Source organism: Eutrigla gurnardus (assembly GCF_963514095.1).
Source record: "Eutrigla gurnardus genome assembly, chromosome: 16".
Taxonomy (NCBI): domain Eukaryota; kingdom Metazoa; phylum Chordata; class Actinopteri; order Perciformes; family Triglidae; genus Eutrigla; species Eutrigla gurnardus.
Window position 1 is genome coordinate 8,072,142 of NC_139927.1, and position 25,675 is coordinate 8,097,816.

A 25,675-nucleotide genomic window follows, 5' to 3' on the forward strand; every position below is an offset into this window, starting at 1 on the left:
ATCGGTTTACTCGAGCAGCTAATGCGCATGCGAGATCCCCCTTTGGGTTCCCGGTGCTTTATGGGTGTTGTAGTGTAGAAAGTCAATAACGCTCTTCGCTGAAACCCCAGCCGTTTGAGTGACAAAAACCGACTTTATTCTATATTAAAAGATTAATTGTAGTTAATCAGCAGAACATTTAAGGGCAAAATTAAGTATGGAAGCCCATTTCCGTCACTGCTAGAAAAAAATAAAAATACTGACTTATTATCTCAACATAGTGAGAAACTTTCTAAAAAATGACAAAAAAAATATTGAATGAGTATCTAAAAAATAATGACAAACTTTCTCAAAATAATGACTTAATGACTCGAAATAATTAGGCCTACTTAAGCTCTCAAAATGGTGACTAAGTGCAGTATGTCATTATTATATCATTATACTAATACATTATTTTGAGAAGGTTTATCGTTATTTTGAGATACTAAAATATTTTATTTAGATACTAAGTCATTATTTTGAGAAAGTTTCTTGGAAATGTTTGACGTTTTTTTTTTTTTTTTACGTTGCATGCTAATAAAATACAATTTGTTTGGATTTAGAACTGCTGGTTAAACAACACAAGCCGTTTGAATATGAGGACTTGGCTTGTCGTGGGCTTTTAAAACACTTGAAATTTCACTGAACATAGAAATCATCGATTAATCAAGGAAATAACCAAATGATTAATTAATAAGTAGGCCTACATTTAGTTGCAGCCCTACCACCACTCAAACGGAGGACAGAATTTAGTTTACATGACGGCAAATAATGTATAAGAATCAAATAGAATCAGCACAAACTCACCTGACGGAAGATAAAGTCAGTCACATTTGCTTAAACCTATGACTATAATGACTTGTGGTGTCATCATGAGTTCACAACGTGATCCGCTGGCCACTGACTCTATAGATCTATCTTATTGTACCGTTACCACAGTTGCGTTGTTATGCGCTGCTGCCACCTAGTGGACAGACCTTTTAGTGTCCAGCACAGGGTTGAGGATAAACTTGTAGAGATAAGCACAATACATGTTGTCCAGAGCTCTGGGGTGTATAGTATTTCTGATATGTATAACATCTCTATTTATTTCTGAGAAATTAAATGTACAAGCCTATTAATAAGGATGTTCACACAGTGACACCTGTTGGTAATATTGTGTAACTACACCTGTTGTGCTTGATGTCAGTTCTGTAATTTCCAATAATTGAGACAGATTAATGTCGACAGTGCATCCTGAGAATTCACAAGTGTTTACCATCAAGGTTCTCCATACCCATAAATACATTTTAAGATACAGCTGCTTCTGCGTAAATCATGAATCAATTCATGACAATGTCATAGAAAAAGATACACTCACCATATTAACACTGCTTTTGGTGATACGACACTGAAAGACGTTAGTCATGCCAGAGCTTCCGTTTTATTATTCACATTTACATAGTTCAATGTGTGAGTACATCGTTTATACAGAAAGCCCACTTGTCCATACAGCAAACAGACATATAGCATATCTCCTCACACTATGTACAGATTGAGCCACGACGAAGCCTGGGCCTCGAGCACACTCGGCATAACACTCAGTCACTCAAGGATCAGAACAAGTTGATGGACTCTAAGTGTTCACTAATGTGACGTACAACACATGTATGAGTGGTACTGGAGAGGTGTATACCTGAACGGGGGCAGTCGGAGGAAGAGCAGTGGGCGAATTCAGGATTGTCTGAAGCGAATTTGACACAATAACTGTCACTTCATCGATCAATCATTCCTGCCCATTGCTGAGACAGATTTGAGTTTTTTTTTTTTAATTTCGTTGTTTATTTGGTATGCTGCTCAAATGTAGGTGATGTTTGTAGACGTAGAAAATAGAAATATGATCACTAGTTTAGTGGTGGAACAGTGTCAGCAGCACCATGTTGGTCCTGAGATTAAGTGTTTTACATGGGGTTTGTAACAGCCACAGAAAAATAACTGCAACGTTGTAGATGACCTACTCAGCAGCGAAGAGAAAAAAAACAACAACTAGGTTATTGATATCGAGGGATAGTTTTGACTAGTGGGATAAACAAAGTTTGTAGTGTGGTTTGGGTGATGATTATAGTGTTTTTTGAGGTGCAGTGTCTGGATTTTATAAAATATTTGCTAGTTCTCCTTTTCATTTAGAGATACTGCTTCAAGTATGTCTGAAGTGAGGACCAACTTATCATAAATGTCTAAAAACATACATATTTTAAATGACTTGAAAATAGCAAAAACAGCCCAATAACACCATCAAGAACTAGCATCTTTCCGTCTCTGTGGAGCCGATTCTTTCCCACCTCACCACTGCAGAATTTAAAACTATAAAACAACCCCCCCTCCCCCCCCAAATGCCTAATAGCTCCAATACTTTTTAAGCGAGAGATCTTTTACATTGGTATCTTTATACAAACACAACTTCTCAATCGGGCAACCATATTTTGGTAAAGCAAAAAAATACTGTTTGTTATGTATTTCCATCACAGTATCTTCTGGAAACGGCAGCATTCGTTCATTTCAGGGATCATCAGATAACCGAACCTACAAACTCTCAGTGTTTCCACACAGCTCGATACGTCTCACATTACAGAAAAACTGGATTGTCCTGCATCCAGATTCTGAACAGCCGACACTGGATGTAATAAACAAGTCTTGCAATGTTCATAATATGTGATTCACAACAATCTGTGAGCCGTAAAACACTGACGCTCTATAACATTTTCCTTTCCCCCCTTCTAAATCATGACAATATCTAGGACTTTAAATCAACTCCTGGGAGCTGTTAATGATTACTGATTGGAGGATAATTTCATCTATATTCATCTTTGGTGGGTAGACTACAGCAAAATGCAAACACAGAGTATTTGTGTTCGTGTTTTTTAGTGCAAGGGGATCAAATTGGTGTAAAAACAGTTAAGAGTCCCATTAGAGCTGATTTTCCAGTCACCATACAGTGTCATGCAACCAGTGCCACCATAGAACTCATGGCTGAAGGAGTGTGAACACTGCAAGAAATACTGAGACATGGGTTAGCGTTTGATTCTTCAAGGTGCTGCCTGATACAGAGCTGACACTGAATTGGGATAAAATCAAGTTGGGACCATGACAGAGCAACAGGTTGAACGGTGGGGGGAGAGGAGGGGATCAGGAGGAAGTAGTTTAAGAGCTTTTGGAGTGCTTGTGTTTCATTCTGTGTGTGTCTGTGTGTGTGTAAATATGTGTGTCAGAGTTTGGTGCCCACTGCTTCAGAGAAAAAAGGATTTAGTGTGAAGCACGAGGCCCGGGGGAGGTTATGGCCACGGGAAGAAGACAGAGCACCAGGCTCCTCTGTTCTCTGCTCTTTTGTTTGTAGTCCGGCTGTTAGCCAGAAGTCCGTGGAGGGAGACGCTATGCCAGGGAGCGCTGACGAGGCTTGATCCTAGGATAGAGCTGCGAAGAAAACAAACGGCAACAGGAGAAATGGTTAACATGCTTATCGTGATCTTGTTTATTAAGTACACGGCTCAAAAAAATGAAGGGAACACTTGAATCGCACAACAAATTATTCACGTTGAAAATCTTTAGTGATGAGAAATTGAGAACAAAATGAAGACACAATGGTCAATGTGAGGATTTCATTCCTATACCTAACAGAAACCACAAAGGAGCAGATACCGGTCCTGCTGCTTATAGTTATCCAAAATATAAAAATAGTTGGCAATTACTAGTTCGACTAATCGAATAACTCACTTATGATTTCAGCTCTACAGTCTCTAATAAGGATAAACAAATCAGACAGGGACAGTTTAAGTTAATCCTACTTGTGAGCTGATGGAAACGGGACAAACGTGATAAAACAAGCATGGTGTTTTTACCCCCAGCAGGTTGCGGGGCACGTAGCCCTCGTTGTCCTCGAAATGCGCCCACCACCACTCTGTTTCGCTGTCGTCCTGTCGTCGCAGAATAGTGATGGCGTCGCCCTCGCTGAACCCCAGCTCGTCCTGGTTCTGGGCTTTGTAATCCCACAGAGCGTACACCGTGCCCTTGTTCATTACACCCAACTTCTCCTGAACACCTGCATAAGAGGATCCGAAACAGACCGTCAGCATCACACCAATATCTTCATAGACAAAGTAATCCCAAAACTTTCACTGCCCTGATTGGTGGGTTGTTTCTCACCGTATAGAAACTGGGAGCACTGGATGAAGCCCTCTTCCATTTCCTCGCATTTATCTGCAGCAGTCTCCACATCACTAATGGTGCTGGCAAAGATGGCGGCCCCCGACTCCACCAACAACTTGCAGAGATGAACACTGTTGCAGGAGGCGGCGCAGTGAAGCGGAGTCCTGTTCCAGCACACAGGGGGGGAAAAAACAGCATGTATAAGTGGGAAATGGATACAACAGGAAAATCAACCTGAACCCAATTTCTTCAAAAAATATGCCTCGCCACTCACCATCCATCACTGTCTGCAGCATTGACATTCACACCGAAATCCAGTAGGAACTTGACTATGTGGTGATGTCCGGCACACACTGCATTGTGGAGGGGGGTGATGCCCTCGTCGTTGGCTGTGCTAGGATTCTCCACCTGGGTGAAAAAAAAGAAGAAAGGCCCAGATGAAAAGATGAGTGCTTCTCCGCAAAAACGTGCAATTTAAAATAAATCAAAAGTATACTCACACAGTCATGACATACCTCATAGATGATCCTCTGGACGAGGTCAAACTCTCCCTCCAATGAGGCATCCAGCAGGAGGGCCAGAGGGTTGAACTTCACCCTGAAGCCGTGGCCAGTGCGCTCAGAGTTTGGCTTCTTCAGGTTTGTGCGTTTGTCCTGTGACGGATGCAGAGAGGAGGCATGCTTATTTATCTATCGCAAAATCTCTCTTTAAATGCAATCACAAGTGTGTGTGTGTGCATCTCTCACCAGGGTCTGTGAGCCCATCGCACTGCTCTCTTCTGGAGTGGTCACCTCCAGCACAGGGCTGGGCAGCAACGCCTCAGAGCTTCCCACGTTGTTATTGTTGTCGTCCTCCGCTTCCTCTCCTTCGGCGGGATCCAGCTCTGGCGGCGAGGGCAGTGACTCGTTGTCATTAGGGTCGGTAGATGGCGGCGGAGCCTCGGAGCCCGCCTCGTCTGCCTCCGGCGGCGGGAGCAGCGTCTCAGATGGGAGGTTACCGTTGTCTGTGTCGGCCACGAAGTCGCCCCCCAGATATGCGGGAGGATTAGCTGGCTGATAGAATGGCGTTCCATTACCTGCGCCGTTGCCTCCTCCTGATCCACTGACTCCATTTCCCTCGATGCCTCCCGCCAGAGTGTTGAATCTCTGGTAGAGCAGCTTCTGGATGTTGGGTCCGCTGGGGCCCTCTGGTTCTGTGATGGAGCTGCGCTTCTTGAGTGGTCTCGGAGCGTTGGCCAGCTTTTTACGGAGCACCTCGAGATCGGCGTCACTTTGGTAGCGCAGCGGGGAGTGTACCATGGGTGTTAGCTTAGTGGGGCTGAGTGGTCGGGGGATGTTCTCGACACTGGGGGGAGGCGCCAAGGGCTCCGGGTGCTGGAAGAACTCGTGATCATCAAATTCTCCGTCCAAAGTGTCCTCACCACCGGGGTGGCCTTGGAGCAATGGGAAGGCCCCTCCTGCCTGGATGAAAGGCAGAGGCGAGGGGGGTGTCGAGCTGGGGGGGAGAACAGGCTTCCCATACACTAGAGACAAACAGAGAGCGGTATTACATTAGACATAATCATAACTTTCATGACTAATTCACACACTCATTTTTTTTCAATTAATCAATTCTAGAATGTCAAAGTGGAAAAAGTCATAATTGTTGTCAATTACTTCAAACACATCACTTACCTGCTTTAAGAGCAGGCTTGAGTGGCTGGCTCTTTGGCGCTGCCTGCTGGAGGTACATGTGATAGATGGAGCTAGAGTTCATGGTAGGTGGGCCTTTTCGGGGCGACTGAGGCCGTGATCCTCTGTCTGGGATAAAGGGGCGTACGGCCACAGCAGGCGGGGGATCCAGTCGCTCGCTCAGCCCGGGAGGGAAAAGTGGCACATTAGGCTGGAAGGTGGGACTCGGCGGCACCGAGATTCGCTGCTGGATCTGCTGGGAGGATGAGCCTGTGGTGGGCGGGACGCGGGGCCAAGCGGGAGCTGGCGGGTTTGGGAGCGGGCGAGGAGGAGGCGCGTCCTTGCGCCGGTCCAAGCAGGTGGCTGAGTTTGCGGAGGTGAGATGGGAGCCATAGGGAGGCGGCTGTGGCTTGGATATGGCGGGCGAGGACACGGCCATTTTGGAGTCTAGCACCTGTAAAGAAGCATGAAAACACACAGTATGCATAATCACAAACATTTTGCTTATAGATACAACATTACATAAGGAGGTTAATAGTTACAAATCAATAGACAGATCAGAAGAAAGAGCACAAACCTTTTCTCCACTTGGAGTGATGGGGGAGCCTGAGGGAGGGCTCTTGCCCTGGGTATCAGACCCTGAGTCTCGTCTCTCAGGAGGCTTTAAAGATGTGTTGGTCTTGCCTAAAGTAGGCCAACCCGTATCATTGGCTGAGGCACAAACAGGACACAGTAAGCATGTTGCAAAAAAAGAAAAAGATCATACTCAATGATTGAGGTGGTAGGAGAAGTCCATTGTATAACGCGGGGAAGTGACGAAGCATATCCACCAGATCTAGGTCTAAATGGTATCGTTTTCTAATTGTTCACATTTTAAACTCAGCATAACCTGAATATTAGTGATGGTATTTCAAGAACATGACTATGTGTAATACTTTATACACATAGAAGATATAGCTGTACCATTTTGACCTAGGATTGGTGTTAAATGGAGGGTTCAGGATTTTGAGAAGCCTATCCTATTAACCAGCCGCCATTAGGAGGCAATCAATCACACATTGTTGCCTTTTTGTTGATATGAATTCAGCATATTCCACAAACAAAGATAGAGAGGAATTAAGCTCAATTCTTGCAAAAAGCTCTATTACTTATAGTGACATGACTGTTTTACGGAAGGTTGTTCCTCTTTCTTGAAATCTTACCCCTAAATACGTCCTACTGTCTTCTTTAAGGAAAAAGTATCAAAAACAACACACACTAAATGTTGCAAGAGGGGCAATTGATCAATAGGATAAAATCCTGAGCCTTCACTTCACAGCAATGAGTGCAATGGATGTATCTGCATTAGTATTTTGCTACTACGCACTTGCATTTAATGTTTTCATTTAGTTACATTTGGTAAATTGTAACTAAATTGCGATTTAGTAGAAGATTCAGTGACCGACTGATTGCTTGAATAAAATACATGTGTGGGATAAAAAAGGATGTAAGGACAGGTTGAAAAGAAAGGATGGAAAAGAAGACAAACAAACAACAGCAATAGTTGTGGTACAATTCCACAGGAATGTGGTTGAGGAATAAGACAATAAGTGACTCGTTGCAGACACAAAAAGTCTCAAAAATCAATTGGTCCAATATGCCATTTAGTTTCTATGGCAACGTGGAAACAAATAATACAGTAGATCGATATAATGTGATTGACTGGGATATCTGCTTAAAAAGCAGCTTCCCATCTTTTCTTTCAATGTAACAGAGATTAGTTCACTAACAATAAAGCAGCTTTACCAACACTAAGCACAGTCTAAAAGGAAACAGCTCAATCAGAGTCTTCACAGATTATGGGGAGTGGGGAGTGACAGCTGCTAAATTAGTTCAATGACATTTTAACATGCACGAGTTCATTTCCTTGTGCATGTTTGGTGTTGGACAACTAAAAGTGATTCTTACAGCTCAGTTATGAGGATGTGGAGTGAAGGTAGGGCAGGCTGGGGATGCTATGAAATTAGGACGAAGCCCAGATATCTTGTGTGTAAATCTACGAGGCACTCAACTCATTGAACCTTCTCAGAAGAGTACAAACACAAAAGGATCAGCAGCGCTTTGGCAGTGACACTTTCTGCAATTGAGACATGATGTCAACTGCGATTAAGAGCGTCAAATTTCTGCAGATGGCAGCAAAGTGTTTCAAGATGGCACCCCACGACTTTGACATCATGAGCCAATGCAAAGCAGAAAAGACTCCAAATGAAATGTCAACATGTGCTCTCTCCAGTTCTAAAACAAAAAAAAAGACGAGATAAACTGGCTCAATGCCGCACTGGCAGGAGAGATTAATGATGCCAAACGAGGATGCCTCCATCAGTCAGACATTGTTCATTTTCACCAGGCACAGATGCTCATCTCCTTCTTCCAGCTGTGCATGTAAACTTTGATTTGTCTGGTGGAGAAAATCAGATCAATTACCTTTTAAGTAAAATCTCATGTCTGGAGTATAAAAATGGTGGATCAAACTGTGATTAGGCAGAGCACAATTTTGCCAATCTTTGCCAATCAAACTGACAATAATATTTAAAAGATAAGGCTGTTTTATGGAGTAAAATCTCTAGTGCATGCTGAGGATCCCGTGCTACGATCGAAGAAGGTTCAGGAGGTGCCACCCCTCTGCTTAATGCAGCACTGTGCACTCACGGGAAGTGCTGTCAGAGCCAGTGGAGGCCCCGATGCCCGGGTGTGACTCTGGAAGGGACGGGGGTACCGGGTCCACAACAATGTCTAAATCGGACACCTTCCAAGGGCCGGGAGGCTTTCGCACACCGTCTGCCCCAGGAAGCGTTGCCCCACACCCCGCACCCAGTGAAACAGAGACATTACAAAGACACAGCACAGACGCGTGAGAGAGGAGGGAGAGAAAAAGAAAGATATCACAGAATACACAACACAGATAGAAAGGAAGGTTAGAGAGGAAGGAAAAAAGAAATCATACAAATCAAGTCCAGGTTGGAGAATTAATTGAGAAATCAGGTAGAAAGGAAACAGTGACAGTCGGGGCCCAGGAGGTCATTTCAATCATGCAAGAAGATGTGTTAAATGTGTAGTAAGATCTCTGCCTCTGGGACTACTTTCTTCATGAGGAAAAAAATAACAAGAAACTAAATTATTAAATCAAAACTTAGCCAAAGTGTATCACCTGGTATTCACTACTTCAGTCGTTTTACAGTACAACGGTGGACAATAAAGTTTTATTGTATTGTAAAAACAAAAATCTGCACTGCAATTGTAATATTTTGGGTTTCAACCAACCTGACTTGGTGCGTCCATGGTTGGCTTGGTTATTAACGCCCAGAGTCTGAGGCTTCAGTGGATCAGGTGGTAAAGTGTAGCCTCCTTCCTGTCTACCAGGTACAGGGACCTGGATGTACGGCCCAACAGCAGCAACGCGGCCCAGAGTCCCGGGAGCCGGCTGGGGAGAGGGAGGCCCGTTGGCTCTGTTCAGCTATAAGAGGGAGAAAGTCAGCAAAGATTTAAATGTTAAAAAAAGCTGACAGGAGAAACGATAAACATGCAGATGTATAATATTTTCAAAATGTAGTTTCCCAGCCACTAGCATTGATCGACATAAGTGAGAAGTTACCTCGTTGCAGATGGTTTATGGAGCCCCTAAAAGGGCATAAGCAACGACAAGTTGCCACTAAGACTTGAAAAGCTAAAATAATCCTAATTTTGCATTTTGCCTTTAACCTGAACAGAGTCTTAGTGTGATGTGTTGCACGCTCTTAGTCTTACAGGAAGGTTTTCTTTTTGACGTGCCTCAGCTTTTTTCTTGTAAAGGCGTTCCCGCAGCTCGCTGATGCGTTTGTCCATGAGAGTCACTTCCATGTTGCGTTTGTTGAGGAGGTCCTTCTGTTGCTTCAGCTTGCTGTTTTGCTCCTGGTTCAACTTGTTGCGGATCTGTAGGGTTGGTAAATGCGGATGTAGATACAGAACAACAGATACTGCCATGACTGTAGTAAAGTGGAATGTAGTGGACCTTATGAAATAATTCACTGGATGCTGCACTTATTTCTACCACAAAGTACCTGAAGCTCCTGGTAGAGTTTACGAAGCTCAAGGGCCGCAGCGCCGGTTACTTGGCCACCCAGGGCGGTCTGTATGCCGTTGAGCTTTCCTCTCCGCAGGTCCTCCAGCTGCAGGCTTAGCTGCTCCACCCGCAGCACTGCAGACTGTAGCTCAGCCTGCTTCTCCTGGAACAGGCTGCTTACTTGCTCAATCTCTGCCGCTGGATGTAAGAAATGAAGAAATGTTGGGTGACTACCTTAAATTTAGCAAGTTAGCTCAATCTTTCTTCTCATGTACAGGTGCGATGAGGCTTTTTAACTCTTGATGTTAATATATTTAAATATGTGACACTAAGAGAATAACATCACCTCACACACAACATTTTAGTTCTTTATGGTGGCATGATCCGAAAAATTACAACGCCAGGAGTGTTTAAAGCCAGTAAATTGTGCATGTATTGAAAGTATACGTACACAGGTTGCCATTGATGACCTTGCTGTAGTCCACCTGCCCTCTCATTGCCCGAATCTTCTTGAGCTTTGCCTCCTGGCTCTCCACGCGCTCCTTCAGCTTCTGCAGCTTCTCACTCTCTGAAACGGTTTGCTGCTGACGCCGCTCCTGCTGCTTCAGGTAACGCAAGCGTTGCTCCTTCAGAGGACCCGACAGAGAATGACGTTTTAAAGGCAAGCAGATTAACACGAGGTACAAAATTGATGTCAACGGTGCAAACTGTCTCATTACTAAAACCAGCAAGGCACCAACCCAAAGCTGACAAGATGTCTCCGTGGCAGACACACACTGAAACTGGGCTAAACCTTTCTACTGTATGCACTAAATTAAATGCTGCGCTGTGTCAAGACAGTTTGAAGGCTGAAGAAAGGGTCAGATGACTTCATCTCTCAAACCCAACTGAGTATTGCTCCAGTTAATGTCCTAAAATAGGAAATGACAGGCCCAGGTTTCCAAATGACTGGGGGGCTTCATGTGGGCCTACTTTCAGACACCACAACAAAAGCAGTAAATAAGTCTTCCTATCTGCGCGTATACAGTGAGCTTCATCTTGCATGACTGATCTCGACTGATCCGCAAACCACAAGCAGAGTGGTCAAACTGAGTGCACTGAGAATCCTGGTAGACTGGCTCTTATTCCTTCCAACACAAGAAAACTCCTCCTTATAATTGATCTGACAAAGGGAGTATACTTAGTCATAGTTTACATGCTTGAGTAAACACTGCAATGTCTGCGCACGAGTTTCAATAAAGACCGAACTATGAATTGTGACAAACTGGACAATCCTAGCAGAGTGAATGATACTGCCTCAGTTTCTGGTCGTGATTGAACACTTAAAGCCCATTTTTTCTCAAAGAGAAAGTTTCAAGGCTGCGTACGGAACGAATTTGGCCAGGCTGTGTATCGGACTAGACGACAGAATATCTGCACCTTTCTGATCACCTCTGCACTTTATGCAAAATGTAAAAGATTAAAGCTATGTTTAGTTGAGTTTCAACACATAATCTGCCATGTCTCTTTGCCAAGTTACTGCAAGAATGATTGCCACGTCTTAGTCCTCTGACACATGAATTATCTAAAACAGATTTAAAACACAATCTAAAACACAATTCTGAGGTAGTGCTTCAGATTGAACGATTCAAACTGGAAAAGCAGGACGATATTGCAGCTTTTGGTAAGCTGCCTGCGTAGAGGACCTGCGATGCCTAGAGGACCTGCGATGCCTATGTTATTCCCCAGTAGGAATACTAAGAAGCATATTTTGAATGAAAACCATTATGATATTCAGGGGAACAATTCATAGAAAGATAAAAGAATAACGACATGACGCTACCTTCGCGACGAGCATCTGCTGCTGAGCCTCAATTTGCTGCTGCTGCCGTGTGGCCATTTCCTGCAGCTCCGACAGCGTGAGCTCCACGCGCTGATTCCCCACCTACACACACACACACATATATATATGCAGGAGAACTGGTCAACAACACACTAAAATCTGAGCATGGTGGTCCTGATGTTACAAGAGACACTGATGTAGGCTGATGATACATAAGGACTTTAAAACATTTCAAACAAGGATGTGCTTGTTGGCACTTCTCTTATTTTACACAATGAGATCAAAACAAATTAACATTAAAAACTGTTAGCCCCCATCTTCCTCAAATTAAGAAATCAGGGCATGACCTAACATTTAATTTTATGATGACAGCATGATGATGACACACTAACGAAGATACACAACTCCAGCCTCCAGCCAAAACAACATTTAGTAGCAGAGAGTTACGGTGAACAGTTCAAATTCAGTTTCAGTAATACTGAATATGATAATGAATAATAATATATAAATGGTAGTTTGAGAATGATCATGAGGTCCTGTGTAGCATTATGTATCTCTGTGTAATTTTGTCATTTATTTGACCAATGTTGAACATTTTGATACAATTTTTTCACATTTAATATAAGTCAATAAGTGCAGAAAAATACATTTTGCATTACCTAAAAATATTACAAAAAAGCAAGTTACGCAAAAAAACATTTGCAGAAAGGGTATTTAAAAGACATCTGATTTCAAGAGTCGGGGGATCAAATAACAGGAGACTCACAGCAGTGAGAGTCGGGCTCTCTGGCTTTTTTTCCTGTTGATCAACTAATTATTTCAGCTGTAACTGTAACAAGAAAACATCTGTATCTAATTAATACATATAAAAATTGTATAGGGTTTATATAATCTAGCTAGGAATGGGAAAAAAATGGTTTAAAATCCTCCTCCTAACCCAGAAATCAGCACCCATGTGTTGTTCGAGACATTCCGGAATAAAGGAAGACTTGCAATCGCATTCAATTCTGTTTCGCCCCCAAAATATCATCCTAAAAGCAGTTGATGCCATCAACACACAGGCATACTCCTCTTCAGTCAAACAGCAGAGAGAGCGAGTACAGTCTTCTAAACTGAAATACAGAAAGGTTGAATTCCTCCGAGACTTTGCCTTGAGGAAGCTTGTTCAATGAGGGAGGAGATGATGCAGGAAATGTCATGGTGTTTTTTTTTTTTTTTACAATAAACATTTGAGAAATGTAGAATACTGCTTTGGAAAAACAGATACTATGATAAAGTCCATGTGAAATAAACACGCATGAGACAGAAATATTGCGTGCATTGCTCTTACTCGATTAGAAGAGGCAGACATTTCTGTGACTCAGCTTGTCTGAATAAATCATGCTTCTTTTTGGGAATAATTTGACTTTAGTATATATGTTATGCATCGTCTCATCTTTTAGAAGACATTCCGCACAGACACAGCATTTGCAGCTCTGCTCGCACACTACCTGGCATTTGTTAAGGCATTTAGAGATGAGTGTCTAGGAAGACTCAGAGGGGGGGATGGGGGAGGTGACTCAACCGAGGTCGAGATGGGGAGAGCGAGGGAAGCCACTGGCGCACACGCAGCCACGCTCAAATGCACTAAGGCACCGCTGCATCAGTGACAATTCACCCAAGGGAGAAACGGACACACACGCCCTCAGACAGTGATGAAGAGGGAGTCGGAGGAACACCCGACTGAGCAGACAGGGAAAGGGAGCAGCCTCACTCATGGGAGACCTTAATACTCACTCCAACATTTGTATGGATTTCTACCTATCTGAAATGGAGAGCAAGCTATAATTATTATTAACTACCATGTTAATAAAATAATCATCTTATCAATAATAGTGTTCTGAAGAATAACAAACTAACTTTTTAAGACATGAAACAATAACTTGAACTGATCAACAGGATAAAAATTTAGCAACCACTTTGATAATAAATAGATTAATCTTGTCATGAATTACTCAGAGGAATGGAATTGTGATCTACATTTTTTCAATTATTATCCAACATTCTATAGACCAAAATATATACCAATCAATACTTGAATTGTTGAATGAATGTCTTCCAATTGCTTGTTTTGTTCAACAAAAAGTCTAAAACCAGAAAAAATGTATAGTTATCTTTCATAAATGTTAAAAATAAGCAGCGCATCGTCACATTTGAGAAGCAGCAACCAGACTAGCAACTCCGCTAGTTGCAGATTCATCTTTTGGTACTCATCGTTTCAGCTCTTGGCAAAGGAAATGAGCTGTCTGCTGCCAATAAGCTGTCATCATGGATTCTGGAAGCTAAATTTGTGATATTAAAAATATTGAAAATGCGTGTAATCGTCGAAGCGTTCCCTTGAGACACTGCATCCCTCTCAGGGGATGATCAGCTCTGCATGGTGGAGAGAAAGCCCCTGGGGTTTTGGGCAGCAGCCCGTGGAAAAGCCAAAGCAATGATCCTCTTAGGGCCCGTTATATCATCCAGTGGGCTGACTGATATAATCCTCTAAATCAGATATTAGGAAGAAACTCGGACACAACTGAGCCTCAGCACTTGGGAGGTTAAGCAGTCAGCCATGCAACTGATAATGTTGAGAAAATGAGACCGTAAAATAGAGGTTTTATACTTGGTGTGGGTTTTACAGGCTACTAGCATGACACTGGCGATGCTTAAATAGATCCAATTTCTAAAAATAGATATTAACCTCATGATACTTTCTCAACACTAACAGAGTCAAAAGTTGTGGGTTTTTCAGGACAGTCACGGGAATGGCTTCTGGGTGCTCTTGTGCTACAATCTGCTTTTGAAAACAAAAAACAACGACCCCTCCATTTCCGGCCGCGCTGGATTCTTCCCTCCACCCTTAAGGTTGAATTAGCCTTGATTCCTTGACCGCAGCTCTTTACTTTTTCAAAAATCTGGGACAGACTGTCTGAGAGAGAATGGATGCCAGAGGCTGCTCTTATCAGAGTCGTTCATATCTCCTAGGATACACATCCTAAAGCTAGAGCTCAGCGCACACATCAACGGGTACACCTGACATAGAAATACTGTGTAGTAATGGAGCAGCTCTGCAACACTATGGTCTGTGATGTTACGCTCAAACACTGGCTTAAAATCAGAATCCACAGATGCTTACTGATATTAAACCCATACCAGAGACCGGAGTTGTGTCATTACTGGGGTGTACATTTGTCCAATACATTGCTTTATCACCAATGACTTTAGATGTCAATGTAAAATAATCACATCAGCTGATCACACTGGAAGAACAATAACCCTTGTGAATACTTGCTTTGCAGCCACTCCAAATGCCTCTTTTGTATCAGAAAGCCACTCAGACTAGAAGCGTTTTTTTCACTGAAGTCAAAGTGAAATCAAAAGGGATCAGTGTCGGTGTTAACAAGCGAGTCTAAGTAGCTTAAAATTTCTGAGGTAAAATATAATCATAACAGCACAATAGGTTCTCTAAAATAACGAATGTTGTACGGAGCTTCCGAAAATTATACCTCAAAAGTGCATTAAAAACAGATTTGCGGAAGAATGTCATGCCACTTTCCTAGTCGATTGTTAAAATGTATTATTTGTTTCCTTTTAAGCACTTCTCTTTATATATGCCTGTGGAACTGACCTGAGGGACCTTATTATGGCCATTCTGTAAAAGTACATTTCTATATGAACATATCTTAGTAATGCCAATTAATTCTCACCCCATTCTCACTGTGCTTCTCTCCAGCGTTTCCACTCCTGCGACTCGTCTGATCCTGAGACTGCTGACTCCCTGCAAAAAGAAACAGTCGCCATCACAAACACAGCCAGGGCAGAGACACACTAGCGTGCACAGATGTGCGCGCGAGTACACGAGTGCAGATTCAGAGGCAACAACCATTGTCAGGAATAGTTTGAAAATTCACTGGGTTGATTGGTCATGACAGAGGGATTTTAGAACTGGGCCAAGCACTGCTGACTAAAGCCAGCTAACTCTAAACTTCTTTTTTTTTATAAGAAAGGCTTGACGGAAAGATGAGAGTGAATGATTTAAAACTACACAGGAGGAAACAGAAAACTGTCCACTTCTGCTAAAAATCTTGACGGTATCTTTGCTGCAAAAATACAATTTTGTCAAATTCAAAATGATACCAAATATGAATCGTATCATGATGACACAAGGATGCGGCTGTTTCTCTGCCACCTGTTAACGTTGTGTGCATATCCCTTATATTGTCTACATGTGCAGACAAATTCAACTGCAACATTGGAATTATGTGTACATATTTTAAATAGAGAGCAATCTATGACTATAGCACAAACTATCATGCTAATAAAATAACCATCAAGATAATCTTAGGAGAATAAAAGGATCCAGCTATTATTATATTATTATAAATTATATCTACTAAAGAAAGCTGATTTAATAAAAAGAAAAAACTCATTCAACTAGATTAATCACTTTATACAAAGGATTTTTGTTTGAGGAAATAAAGGAAGGTTTAAGGGTTGATGACACCACCATCGAAACCTCAATAGAAAGTAGTTGGAATGTAGAACCATGACCTAGACTGCAGCACATATAGTTGAGCAGTCAGTCAGAACAGGTGTCAGGAATTCCCCAACAACCCTCGACTCTCGACAGGTAGAGATGTCAACAAGCAGAAAAACCTCCAGACAGAGAAGACGGCGACGATACGCACCTTGGTCACTGCTCTCAGTTGGTGAATCTTCATGCCGGAGGAAAAATTTGACTTCTTGTTTCCGAGGCCCCCATTTCTGCAGATGTTCATACATCATGTGTTCGAAGGGGATGGCTCGCTCTAAAGAGACAGAAAAGATTAGTTAAATAAGTCATTCTGTGGGCCAGTTGAAAGAAATGGGCAGATGCAAACTTTGCTTGGGAGTAGAGGGGGAAAGTGTGTGTGTGTGTGTGTGTGTGTGTGTGTGTGTGTGTGTGTGTGTTTTGATGCTATGACAATTATGATCACATCTGCATACTCGGCTCCATTACAGAATTCAAAACTACTCAAAAAACACATCTTTTGACTCATTTACAAATGCATTCTCATAGTTGAGCTATCCCCTGTTGCCTGCTGTTATTAATGTTGTATTACTAGTACTTCTTGGTTATTGTACATTTTATTATTAGAGATTTTATGTGATGCATGTTGAAAGGTATCATTAAATACAATGTATTCTGTCTGTCTGTCTATGTCTTTGACAGTATGGAAGGGAGGGGGGGATTTGGGAATTAAATGAATTATCCCTATAAAAACTGGGACGGCCGAGATAGATGGATAACTGTCTGCTAAAACTTTTCCACATTTCAAGAGGACGGTGCTCTGTGGGCATAGAGGGACAAAGAGCCAGAGACAAAGACAGAGAGGTTTTAGAAGGTTTTTCGGGGGCAGACAGTTGCATTGTGAGGCACCAGCCGAACACGATTGCATAACGTGGGTTAATAAAGCCCTTGGCTGGGATGTTGTTTTCAACAGGGGAGTGGCCCCTCAGCAAAAAGTGCTGATAACAACGGGTGTGTCAGCACGACTGTGGTGATGGGAGAAAATCAGTTCCACAGAGTACAATCTGTTGTGACAGTTCTATGGACTCTAACCCTTTTCCGACCTCCAGAATTTGTACTTTTAATGATATAATTGTAGTCTGATAATATCTGATGTATTTTTAAATAGGCACCTTTCTTCTCCTCGAGGGTGTGAAGCCTTATCTATGGCTTCTCGGTGATTTTCCTCCAATCAGATAGTCATGCATGGCCCTACTTGGCACCGGAACTTTCTTTAATGAAGTGCTTGATTTTACTTTAATGGGGAAGGCTAAAGGCTACTGCTTTATATAATTACATTCTTGGGCATGTAAATGAAGCGTCAAGCTTAGTGATAATGGAGTTTCAGATTCATGCATTATTGGAGACACCCACTTAAACATGGCAGAGCGCTGAGTGCCACTTCCCACAAGAAAAAGCAGAGCTCACTGTGCTGAACTTTTTCTTACCCCAGGTAACAAGCAGCACCATTTCCAAACAGCTCTTACCGTTGCCTCTCCAGACCTCAGCCAGGTGGCAGCCGCTCTCGCCGGGCTCTTTGCAGAACTCGACGACATCGCGGCACGTCGTTTCAGGGGTGATGGGCACCTCAGTCACGGCCTGTTCCCCATCACTGAGGTACACCGTCAATATCATCTGAAACAAGAATAAAACACAAAGAAAGAAAAAACATAAAAATACCATACTGCCAGAAATTAACTCAAAAGAGGGAATTACATGAAATTGTGTTCCGTTTGGAAAATAAAAAGGATATTTAGATATACAAGAAATGAGAAAATATGCAATGGCTTGGTTTAAGGATGAAGCTCAAACCACTACAGAGCTGTACAAAGCCCAGTCTGCCGATCATTTTGCCGTCCACTCATGCCTGTGCCTGCCACATTTGTGTTTACTATGATTACGGCCTGCCATATCGTTGAAAACACACTGTTTAACCTGGGGAGGGTAGACATAGCAATGCAAGCCCCGACATGCTTCTGTCTGTACTCACAACAGTAAAAGTACTACAAGCAGAGACCAGACTTTTTTCAATAAATAACTCTCAGGACATGCTGAGGAAATTGCAGCTCTATCCTTAATATATCCTCCTAAATGTGAGCGACTAAATGTCTAAATGTAAAAGCCTGGAGTCAGAGGGCACGATGAGGACTTAAATGAACTTCGTTCTAAATGCAGCATCTTCAAGCGATCACTTCAGTGGTCAGAAGGGCTCCTTTGTACAACTTGACATTACTAATCAACCTCAGCTGACCAGTAGGGTCGACTGCAATGTATATATGACCTTTGGACTTATCCATCCATCCTCTCGCTCTCTTGCTCACACACACAGAGAAAGATAAGTCATCAAACTGTAAATGAGCAGCTGTAAGTTGGAGTGTTTGAGTTATGATAGTGATAATGTTCAGACCAACCAACATTAACTTTGACTTCTACCGTTTCCTGTTAATTAGAGATGAGATCAAGCAAAACTGCTTAAAATGAACTCCTCTATATCCATTGTTACAGCATATCTATGAGTGTTTTCCTTTCTGCTATAATTTCATTGTTTCCATACAAAGCCTTCCAGGGGGTTGAGGTGTGCCTTCCTGTTTTATGTGACAGGCTTCACGTTTGGTGTCACTCACAACAGATATAGTACTGTGAAGAGATCATAAAATAACGTGCAGAGAGAGAGCAAAAATAGAGATCTATAACAAAGGGAAAAGTTTGGAGGGATGTGCAAAATGAAATAAAAAGATAGCTGTAATTGAAAAGAGAGGAGTTTTATCTTGGCCTTTGTGCAAGTTAGATGAGTTCAGCTAGAATCACGATTCCCCGTATTTCAGCCTCATCCTTTCACAGCACTCACACAAGCTCAACCCGGAGTGTGTAGGCTTCACTGGTTGCACACAACACGGTTGATTTAAGCCAGGAAACCATTCAAGTATGATGCAAAGAAAAGTAATCCAAGACATAAAATTAAACAATCCAATCCTACTCCCGCCGTATCAATACATAAACAACATTGTGTTTACATATGGCTCGAATTGTCAACTAGGATTACCTCAGAACCCCCTATACAATTTACTTGTTTAGTTAAGTCGGTGCTCCAAAGCAAAAAGCGATAACATTTCACCGGTGCATAACTGGATGTGTGGCCTCGGGGTGCCACGATAATTGTATATCTTATAATATCCAAGTTTAGTCACTAAGCTACCTATAGATTATTACTCCGGGAGTTTCTCCAAGACATAGTGACTCACCCTTTAATAATGCAGCCGTGTGATTCGTTGACATTTTCTGCAGCAGCCTAACTCAAACGATATAGTCACTCTTGCTTGGGAGCCTCTGAGACTTAACTCAGCTGATTATGAGCCTAAAAGCTCAGATTTTTTGGCAAACTCAGAAATTATTTACGATGAAACGGCACCGGAGCTGTGGCACTTTATTCTTCGCCAATCCATGCCACCCAGTTATGATTTCATGTTGCTTCTTACACTGTTATTATGAGCCACGATGGCCTAGTAATGGATGCCATTTTTGGGAACTGATCTGCAAGCACATTAACAGAAAAACAACAACAACAAAAAATAAATGATGCAGAATGAGGGGGGAAAAACGGGTTGTAAGTAAGCTGGCGACTAGTTATGTATACATTTTACTTATAGATAATTATTTTGCTAATCCCCCAGGGATAATGGAGTGCACTCAGCTGCATAATAAGACACAACATACTAGAGGGCGAAAAATGCTGAGCACAAAACAACCCACTGATGCCATTATATGAATTAATTCTGGTGTAAATATTGTGCATCCTTATTTACATGTATGTTTAACAAGAGTGTCTAATGCAAGAAATACCATAGCTAAGATAATGCTGTAGTTATAAAATAAAATAATATTCCATCATCAGTTGATGCAGATTATTAGTCGATGCAGCAGAACTATATCCTTCAGAGAATGTCAAAACAAACATTCAATTACTCAGGACAAACAATTAACCAATCAGACATCATAACGACATCACAACTTGGGCCTAATTTAAATTGGCCACAAACAGCCAACACTGAATATTCTAAAATATACTTCCAAATCATGTGAATATACATTCAGAGAATGACAGAGCGGAAAACAGCAACTCCAGTGATCCAGCCGACCACTGGAGGAATACCAACCGCTCTCACTAAGTTGCGTCTGCCCATGGTCTTGGCTCTTTTGGCCGCCCTCCGTTTCCTCCTGATCTCCTTCTTCGGCGGCCGGTGGTGCTCCTTTGCCCAAATGGGGTTTTCCTTGGAGAGGCTAACAAGGCCACGTAACACTATAGTCACAAACCTCTTCATCATGGCACTGCCGCTCGCGCAGACATGAGACTTAAATGTTATGCCATCCCGAGCAGACCTCTAAAAGGGACCGCGGTGCATGAATTTGAAAAGTGCTGCAGAGGAGACTTGGGAGGAAAAAACTCTTGCTGTATGTGTAACTCGGGGTGGGAGGGAGATAGAGAGAGAGAGAAACAAACAGTAAGAGAGAGAGAGAGAGAGAGGGAGTCACAGTGTGGTGGAGGAGGGTGCCGACAAGTCCTTCTATTGGAAGATTGTCCCTGGTTGTGCCAGAGGCTGCAACACCAACACTTTGGCTACAGCTGTGCCTGGCAAGTGGGTTAGGGCACTATCATGTAAGGCTGAGAAAGGGATCGTCCTTATACTGTACGTTGATTGGAAACATATGCGTTCCTCTGGCTTGATGCATAATGGTACATTGTGTATTGTCTGGATAGCGGGGCATTTATCATATTTCTCCTGACAGGGAAAGAGGGATGCTTGGCTGGCCGGATCTCCAGTAGGATGATTCAAACATTCATTTCCTCTCACAAACCCTGTCAGTCATTTACGCACATAAAATGTGCTCACAATGAATACAAAATTAAATCAAGCAGAGCACTGCCTCCGGAAAGCAAAAACTTTGACTTAAAACTTCCCTCCAGTGTATGACATTGCAATAAAAAAGGATAAATTCAACTTATCTACTCATATAGGGACAAAAATAAATAAATACAATGAACAGTAAAACAATTCTCACCAAACACGAGTATAAATGCACGGAACAACTAGGTTAACACACTATGATCAGTATTATTACTATAGTTTTGCTTTATCATCTGGTTGGACGCAAATCAACATTCCATGCAGCCAAATATGCCAAACACTGCCCATCTGACTAAAGTGGCACTGAACCATATGGAGGAAATGGAGGTAATGATGTAAAATAAACTGAAACAAGGGTGACAGAAAACTGAACAATAATGCAGTTGTGTATTACACAAGAATACGCTGAGCAAGATGTAAAAATGTCCTTTCCGTTATCTGGCCACTGGAACACAAGATTATTAAGATAAGCTGGATAACGAAGTTACACTCTCTTGTGTCTGCTATTACAGACTTGTATAGTAGCCCTCATAGATCCAGTAGATAGCATAAACTCTTTAATATTTCATATTCTTATCACAAAATGTATTTGCTTGTTAAAAAATAAGGATGTATAAATCTGGACAGAGCCAGGGGAACATATCAAGTTCCTATTTGATTTAATCAGCTCTTTAAAAAAGGATGTATCCCTTTGATCGATAGCTGACTAATGTGCATGAGACAAGGAAAGTTGAATCAATAATGTATTCTTTTTTTGAGCAATAAGAAAAGAGATCTAGTTGTTTTAAACAGGTGGGATTCAATACATTAATCAATCCCCATTTCCATCTGTTGACAGTGAGTTTGAAGGAAAAGGTTCAACAGTAAAAGAAGTGTATTAAACTTATGACACTTTACTGTTTGATGCTTTATAATGTGATGGTCTCTTTAAACCAGCACACCTCCAAATAAATGTTAAAAGGGACAGTAAGATGTTTACATTCCCTTTAAGTCACGCTTTTCCCAGCTCCATTGTGTGAGATTAATGCCATTTGACAATCTACTCGGCTCAAATGTTCTCCTTAACAACAGAGCATTAGTCGACGCAGCCACACAGACCTAGATCTGCCAAGGTCTCATTGGCTGCCGGAGTCACGCGAGACCCAAGTGCAGGCTGCCTCTCTGCTCCACTGGCTCTTTGACTCTGATAGCCTGTTGGTGCCACAGGGTACGAATGTCTACAGAGGCTACCGTCGCAGTCAATCCTGAGAACTTGACGGTTGTAGGGAATATGGACTTACTTCTATCCTTGTGCTCCTGAAAACCCACTAAGCCTCTCTGGAGTTGTGTTGATTATAAACAAACTGTTACCGTGACACTGAATTTTAAAACGGACGCACACTTTGTCCGGAAAGATAACTTGCAAAGAATCGCCTCCGTTTTCGATGACACCTTACTGAACCTACTGTAAACTTATCCTGCCTCCGAGTTCATGTTCCCCTTGCTGAAGGCCAAAAGGGCTGCAATCACTTTTCCCACAATCCATCGCTGCATTCTCAGCACAAGAGATAACAAAAGAGGTCCCAACAAAGCACCGCCCCTATAGTGTTTCCCTTTAGGTATTCTATTCTTCGCAACACAGAGCGCCTTGAACAATAACACCAGGGAGAAGAACAGCATGAAAATAGTTATTGATTTAACTTGTATCAAAGCCTACTGTACTTACTGTTATAAATATAGCAATTATTTTGTTTTTATTAGAGAAAGGGTACAGGGTGGGAAGTTAACCCTTACTTCTCTCATACACAGGAGTAATTCTAATTGTTCAACATTACATCCATTGGCAGGAAAACATAATCTATTCTTTGTGCTGAAAGCAAACAGACTTCAGATAATGCCTGTCTATCAAGTAGAGACAAGCCCCACTGCAAGCCCCTTCCTGAGGACACTGCCATCAAACATGACAAATATGAGCCCTGCAGCTATTGAATCAGGCTACAGAGATACTGTAAAAACAGTTGACAGGTAAAGTCGCACCAGATCAAATAAAGCTTTTGCTTTCTAGGAAGTGATGTCACTCACAGATTAGCTGAGTGAATCGGAGAAAGGCAAATAGACATATGAATCTTGCTTGAGCTTGCAACCTGTGCATAGTCAGAGAGACAAACTGTGCTTCTCATCCTAAACTGTTTGTCTAGCCTGTTGAATCACATGATCCTCCATCACATTGTGAGGAGCTGAAGACCCCCCCAAATGCCACAGAAAGCAAAAAGCTTGGTGAAAGTCACTCATGTAGACAGCATGACACCTGACAAGACAAACCTGAGCATCCCAATAATCAGTTGTCAAGGCATCTTGAAAAGATAAAAAGCTTAAACTATTGTTTTATACCAGAAGAGCAGGGGGTTGTGTGTACTCACCGGCATCATAGTGGCAGGTCTGGCAGGTCAAAACCAAGGGTGCATCAGCCAGTTGACTGACGGCTCACCCACTTGTCTTCAACGGCACCAACGTGAGAGTCAACCGAGACCCACCTTTGCTAGTCTCGGTCTCTGGTTACTCCAATGTGTCAACCGACTGGGCCTCAGTTCTCTCTGTGAACCAAAAAAACAGCGGTATAAGTGTCAGTGCAGTAATACTGACCATTGTGACGTGAAATAAGACCATAACGTTATCGTCCATAAAGGTTGATTTAAATGGCCCAGGCGTGGCTCCGTGCTGCTACAAACAAGCCAATGGTTAGCCATGCAGTTAGCTCGCTAAGCGACGTTGAAGCGACTCAAAACAAATGAGCTCTCGGTGATTTGGTGTTGCTAAGCCACGACACATTAACTGTACTCACCAATGTCAGAGACGATTCATTGTTTCCTGGAGTAAATCTCAGCTACGTTACTGTTGAAAGGCCCGCAGCTAACCGAGCCAACTGTCAGCCAACCAGCTAACGAGATCTCCGAGGTGTTAGCCGTTAGCTGGTTTCAGAGGCGGCTAAAGGACGGTGTGCAAGGCGATCCCTCCGCTCTCGTCGGTCCTTTAACTCGCATTGACTGCACATCGGCCCGAGCTGTCGATGGAGCGGCTGTCGAGCGAACAAAAAAACGAATAAACGTCCGTCCAAATGGGCTAACTCGTTGTTGTTGTTGTTTCTTCGCGCACGCAATGAATCGTCGTTAGCAGGCTAGCATTTCTAGTTGACGAAAAATTACAAATAGCTGGATTCCAGTTGTTGACGGCGGGAGGGGCGGGGCTACTCCGCAGCGCACGAGCGCGTCACGTCAAACGTAGAATGTCAAGAATGTAACGTCACCGGCGTTACACCAGTTTGTCAACGACTGTTGTGATTTCTGGGTTTTACAGGTAATGTAGCATCTGTCTGTCTAACTAGGCGTGTAAGTGTGATAGACATATTGCTCTATTCATGTTCCGTTTTGTCAGCCATTTAATGAACGACCAGCCAATTCAATGTTATTTTTCATTTCTCTTCTGACTTCTTGTTTCACAGCTTTATAAACATGTCAAGTAAGCAACCATGAAATAAAGTGCAGGACGTTTCTGCTCTGGGTAAAATACCCAAAATACATGCAGTCAAATGTTTTTCTATTAAAACATGATAAGTGCATGTGATGACAAGTGCAGCAGGACGATGTCAGGCTGATAATAACAGAGAGGATCCCTTGTGAAGTTTGCTTCTTTATCATTTTTGAAGTAATAATATAAAATAAAAAAGATTGAGTCAGCTTATGAATTCCATTAGTTCATGTTGCCCTTCCATAAATCAAACAAAGAAAAACAAACCATCGACACTAGTGACATCTAGTGGATCACAGAAGGAACTGCCATTGTTATGAAAAACAGTAATGCATCTTGAGTTAATTTTAGATTTATTTGTCTCAGCTGATTTTTTACATTTTGAAGATGAAACAACAAAGCTTCAAACAGACCCTTCAGATATTTATGCACCCACTGCTAATTCACACGATGTTGATGAAATATTGAGCCGTAATAGTTGTAAATAAATTAAAGGAACGCAGGTTTCATTGTTTTCTGTATTGAGGCCCATTAGGGCTTGTGATGGTGATGTTTGAGGTTTGTTTGTGTTCCCATAATGAATTCTGTGTTTTTCCTCCAAACAGTGTTGCGTTTGTGTCGGTGTTGGCAGAGAAACAAAGACGGACATTTGGTCCCGTTGTCCCCTGTGATTATGAAAGTTATCATCAGCTACAACCCCATTTTATTCCAAATGATATTAATATTATACAGATAGGTTGTGACAGAAATATATATTAAAGGTATAAGCAGCCGTTTAAAATGATCCATTTTACACACAGACAATTTAAAAAATAGAAACAAATCTTAATATAGTAAAAAGCTATCCACTTCCATGTGATTTCCAAACCATACATAGATGTGTTTATGTGTGTTAATCTTAAATATTTTAATTAAATATATATA

General features: G+C 42.1%; 1 protein-coding gene across 4 annotated transcripts; it reads right to left on the reverse strand.

Annotated features, from left to right (window-relative positions):
* Positions 1–1,422: 1,422 nt before the first annotated feature.
* ppp1r13bb (protein phosphatase 1, regulatory subunit 13Bb) lies at positions 1,423–20,680 on the reverse strand. Of its 4 annotated transcripts, none has more exons than XM_084031243.1 (18): positions 20,498–20,680; positions 17,831–17,978; positions 16,483–16,602; positions 15,502–15,572; positions 11,771–11,872; positions 10,400–10,574; positions 9,947–10,146; positions 9,654–9,818; positions 9,171–9,363; positions 8,559–8,687; positions 6,448–6,581; positions 5,874–6,324; positions 4,947–5,722; positions 4,716–4,853; positions 4,475–4,608; positions 4,198–4,364; positions 3,894–4,093; positions 1,423–3,468 (listed from the first exon to the last, which is right to left on the reverse strand). In XM_084031243.1, the coding sequence occupies exons 1-18, from the start codon at positions 20,663–20,665 to the stop codon at positions 3,427–3,429; spliced, it is 3,513 nt and encodes a 1,170-aa protein (XP_083887369.1). In that variant the 5' UTR covers positions 20,666–20,680; the 3' UTR covers positions 1,423–3,426. The 4 variants fall into 4 exon arrangements, with proteins under 4 accessions (XP_083887369.1, XP_083887368.1, XP_083887371.1 ...); XM_084031242.1 differs by having other exon boundaries at positions 4,701–4,853; XM_084031245.1 differs by having other exon boundaries at positions 9,678–9,818; positions 20,498–20,677.
* Between the last annotated feature and the right edge of the window lie 4,995 nt (positions 20,681–25,675).